Genomic DNA, 4372 nt, shown 5'->3' with positions numbered 1-4372 from the left:
ACTTCCCAAAATCGTGGGAGCAGCAGAATGACGAAGAAGGAGCAAGAGTACTAGATGGGATTTAGGGCATGAGAAATAGGGCATTCTCATGCATTAGAAGACAGAGAAATAATAGTAGATCGATATGCAACAAATGAAGATGGAGGCGCATATGGGAGCAGCTTTAGAGTGTAATGTGTGCGCATCACAGAGATGGAACAAAAATGTGAGATATGAGGAAATATATAATTTGTGGTATGGGAAGTGTATTTTAGGAGTTTTTAAATGTTAGATATATACATAGAGAAGTTTAAAATGCTATGCAGGTAAATCCCCCTAATATTAATGCATCTCTTTACTTTCTAATGTTGTACCAAAACGAAAGATCAAAATGACAGCTATGGTTCTTGATAATGGGCTGGCCCAGGTTTGTTTGTTAGGCCATTATTCGTGTAGGCCAATGCTCGTGGGTTCGCATTCCTCCTTCCAACTCGGCTCTCGCTTTCTCGCCGGAAATCTTGAAGGGCGTCAAAGCCCTAGCCAGGTCGGTAGTTAGAATGAGAGTCCTAACGCCTCTCTATGGTGTCTCTTCTCATCTTCTACGGGTGGTTTTCCTCAATGTCCCCGCCTTCAAGAGATCAGCTCTAGCTTCCCTGTGTTCTAACCTACAGGTTTCTGCATCGATTTGCTTGGCTGCTATTTTCATTTCTTCCATGTTGGCGAATTAGCTTTTGAGTTCATTGTAGAATAGGAATGCATCGATTTGCTTTATTGTCTCTCTTGTCTTGTCTTCAGTAGTTGCTTTAGAGTCACTGGTTAGAGATTGAACCCAGAGGAATGCATCAGCGTGTTCGCTTTGCTTACTATACCGTGACATTGGATGTTTATTTTATAGCCTTTTTGTTCTTAGTAATCCGTTGTTTTGCTTTAACTTTTCTAAGTTTATATTGGCAAAATGTTTGTCCCCCCCCCCCTCCCTCTTTTTTTTTGTTTCCTCTTTTCGCAATATGATATTTTTATATTTTTCTGATATATATATTTTTGTTCCATAGCATACTGAGGGGGAATATGCATCCTCGTTTCGGATGAACGGTCGTTGCCTTTCATCATCGTTAGTAGGTGAAGTAACTCCGAACCTTTTTGCATATATTATAATTTGTGGTTTTTTTTTTATAGGGACCCATTTTAATTTAAAATATTTATGCTTGTATATGTGATCATTAACCATTGCTTTAGAGTTGGTTGGTTAATAGTTATAACTACTTACTGTACTTTCTTGCATTTCCAACTTCAATGTGATTTGAATTTTTTAGGCCTTCCAAAATGCTCTGCATTTTTATATGCCATTTCAAAATTATCCATGCCATTCTTTCATTAAAGTTGCAAAGCTGGCAATGTAAAAAAAAAAGTATTACGAAATGAGGCATATTTTGCTTCATAAATTTATTGTGTCTGAAGTTATTTAAATATAATTTACCATTTTTATTGTTACTAAGAACTATTACTCATATAGCTCATGATTTGGGAGGTTATATGATGTGCAACAAATTTTCTTTAGCAAGTGCTTCAACAACAACGACAAGAACATCAAGCCTTTATCCCACTACGTGGGGTTGGCTACATGTATTCTTTTTCTTCATTGTACCTTGTTAAGAGTCAAGTTTTCATTTAAATATAATAAAAAAAGGTCAATTCTAATACTTTATAACCAAGTATTTTTAGGTCTTAGCAAGTGCTTCATTGCTTAAAAATGTTTAGTTGTAGTAAAGTAGGTATATAACATCATTGCCAGGTCTTAAGTACTGGATGAGAAAAATGAAGGGTTGCGTTAGGTAGTCAACAACCAGCATAATACTTGCCAAATTATCATGACATGAATCCTTTAATGTATTGTGTTAATGCTACGACATTCCCTAAAAGTGACGTGCTGTATGGCTTGAATACAACGACAAGTGTGCAAGGGCCGTTGTACCGGCTCCTGGGTGCAGTGTTAAATAGGCAAGGGTTCCCACATCATGGACGAATATGGGCAAAGAAGCTAGTCCATGAAACTAAAATTAGGATGTGAACTTAGAATATAGATTCTCTTACAGGGAAAATTAATAAAATTAATAGATGTTATGATTCATAAGAATATAAATATTCTATACATTCAAGAAACTAATTGGGTTGGAGAGAGAGTTAAGGAGATTGATAGTTTAAGATTTAAACTATGATATTCTTGTAGGAGTCGTACTAGAAATGATGTAGGTGTGATTATAGATAAGGGTTTGAAGGGTAATGTTGTAAAAATTAATAGAATTAGAGATAAAATTATGGCTTTAAAGATTGTTGTTGATGCTAAGATTATTAATATTATAAGTGCTTAGGCTCATAAAGTAGTTTTGGATGTGTTTAAAATTAAAATTTTGGATAACTTAGAAGAATTAATACAAAAGATACCTCTTGAAGAAAGAGTTTTATTGGAGGAAGTTTAAATGGACATGTTGGTAGAGAGGTAGATTATTTTACAAGCATTCATGGTGGGCCGGTGGCTATGAGTTTGAAGCGACTAATGAAGGTGGTATGACCATATTAGATTTATTTTTAGGTTATGATTTTGTAATTGCTAATACCTTATTTAAGAAAAGAGATGAGCATCTCATCACTTATAAGAATGGACATAGTAAAATTAAGATTAATTATTTACTTATAAGAAAAATAGATCGTTTAGATTACAAAGATTATTATATAGAGTGAAAGTTTATGTACATAACATCATTTATTAGTTTTGGACTTCAAGATGAATGGATAGAAATGTAGAATATAAAAAGTAAAATAAAATGTTGTTTTGGGATTAGATGGAGGCATTTAAAAAATATTAACAAAAATATTTTTGAGAGTAAGATTCTAGATCATAAGATTTTGTCTATGCATGAGGAAGCTAATATTATGTGGGAAAAATATAGTTATTGATATTAAGAATGACGCAAAAGATGTGCTTGTGGTATCAAAGAGAAAAGCTTCTAAAAGTAAAAATAGATTGTGGTGGAATCAAAATGTACACGAAAAGATAAAAATAAGAAGATTTGTTATAAACATTAGTTTATATATAAAAATAAGATATGAGAGGCCCATAAGGAATCTAAAAAAATAATATGTGATGCAAATATTTTAGCTTTTAATAATATATATAATTTATTATATACTAAGACAGGTAAAATATATATGTATAAGTTAGTCAAACAAAGAGATATGTGTAATAAAGATTTAGTTCAAGTGAAGTGTATTAAGAATGAAGATAAAAAGTGCTTTTATTAGAAGAGAATATTCAACAAAGGTGTATGAGATATTTTGCTAAACTTTTCAATGAGGATTGTGAGAATACGATTGATTTTAGTGAACTTAGTACCCTAAATGAAAGTAAATATTTTTGTTTTTACCGACATATTAGTAAAACTAAAGTTAGAGAGACTTTATAAAAAATGAAATGTGGAAAGTTGTTGGACATGATGATATTCCAATAGAGGCGTAAAAATTCTTAGGAGATGAAGGAATTTCTTGGCTTACTAAATATTTTAATATTATTTTAAAGACTTAAAAGATGTCAGATGAGTGGAGAGTAAATGTGTTGATTCTTATTTTTATGAATAAAGACGATGTACAAGATTGTGCGAATTATATATGAATTAAGTTAATGTGTCATTACTTTAAAACTATGGGGGATAGTTATGGAACATAGGTTGTGGCGTGATACTAATGTTTCTCAAAATCAATTTGGATTCATGCCGGTTAGGTCTACCATGGAAGCTATATATTTATTGAGAGGTTTGATGGTGAAGTATAGAGAGAATAAGGATGATCTACATATGATATTTATTGATTTAGAGAAATCATATGATAAAGTTTCAAGAGAAGTGCTATGGAGAGTTATAGAAAAGAAAGGGGTTAATAATGCTTATATTCAAGTCATTAAGGATATGTATGCAGGAGTTGTTATTTGTGTTCAAATACAAGGTGGTTGGACCGGGTATTTTCCTATTTCAATTTGATTACACCAAGGATCAGCCTTAAGCTCTTATCTTTTTGCTATAATCATGGATGTTCTCACTAGAAATTTGCAAGAGTTTGTACCCTAGTTTATGCTTATTGTTGATGATATTCTTCTTGTTGATAAGACTAGAGAGACAGTTGTTGGTGAACTTGAATTATGGAGGTCAACCTTAGAGTCTAAAGACTTTCGTATGAGTAGATCTAAAATTGAATATATGGAGTGTAATTTTAGTAATAATAGATCTAGTAGGTGGATTGTGACTTTGGGCGATCAAGTCATCAACAAGAGTACACATTTAGATATATTAGGTTTATTGTTCAGAGTGATGGTGAAATATATTGGGATATTATTAGTAGAATT

At 32.3% G+C, this 4372-nt stretch overlaps 1 protein-coding gene across 2 annotated transcripts in view; it reads left to right on the top strand.

The window, feature by feature from the left end:
• The first annotated feature begins 413 nt into the window (after positions 1–413).
• The window catches only part of LOC110102251 (DNA repair protein recA homolog 2, mitochondrial-like), a 42985-nt gene continuing 39026 nt past the window's right edge, over positions 414–4372 (top strand). The window contains exons 1-2 of one of the 2 annotated variants that reach the window (XM_020830502.2): positions 414–650; positions 1032–1098. In XM_020830502.2, coding sequence (XP_020686161.1) covers positions 537–650; positions 1032–1098 — 181 coding nt within the window. In that variant the 5' untranslated portion in view covers positions 414–536. The remainder of the gene's footprint in view (positions 651–1031; positions 1099–4372) is intronic. The other variant, XM_020830501.2, reaches the window with a different exon arrangement.

This window comes from Dendrobium catenatum, unplaced genomic scaffold (assembly GCF_001605985.2).
Source record: "Dendrobium catenatum unplaced genomic scaffold, ASM160598v2 fragScaff_scaffold_1083, whole genome shotgun sequence".
NCBI classification, from domain to species: Eukaryota; Viridiplantae; Streptophyta; class Magnoliopsida; order Asparagales; family Orchidaceae; genus Dendrobium; species Dendrobium catenatum.
The sequence above is the reverse complement of the archived record's forward strand: the minus strand, read 5'-3'. Positions and strand labels throughout refer to the sequence as shown.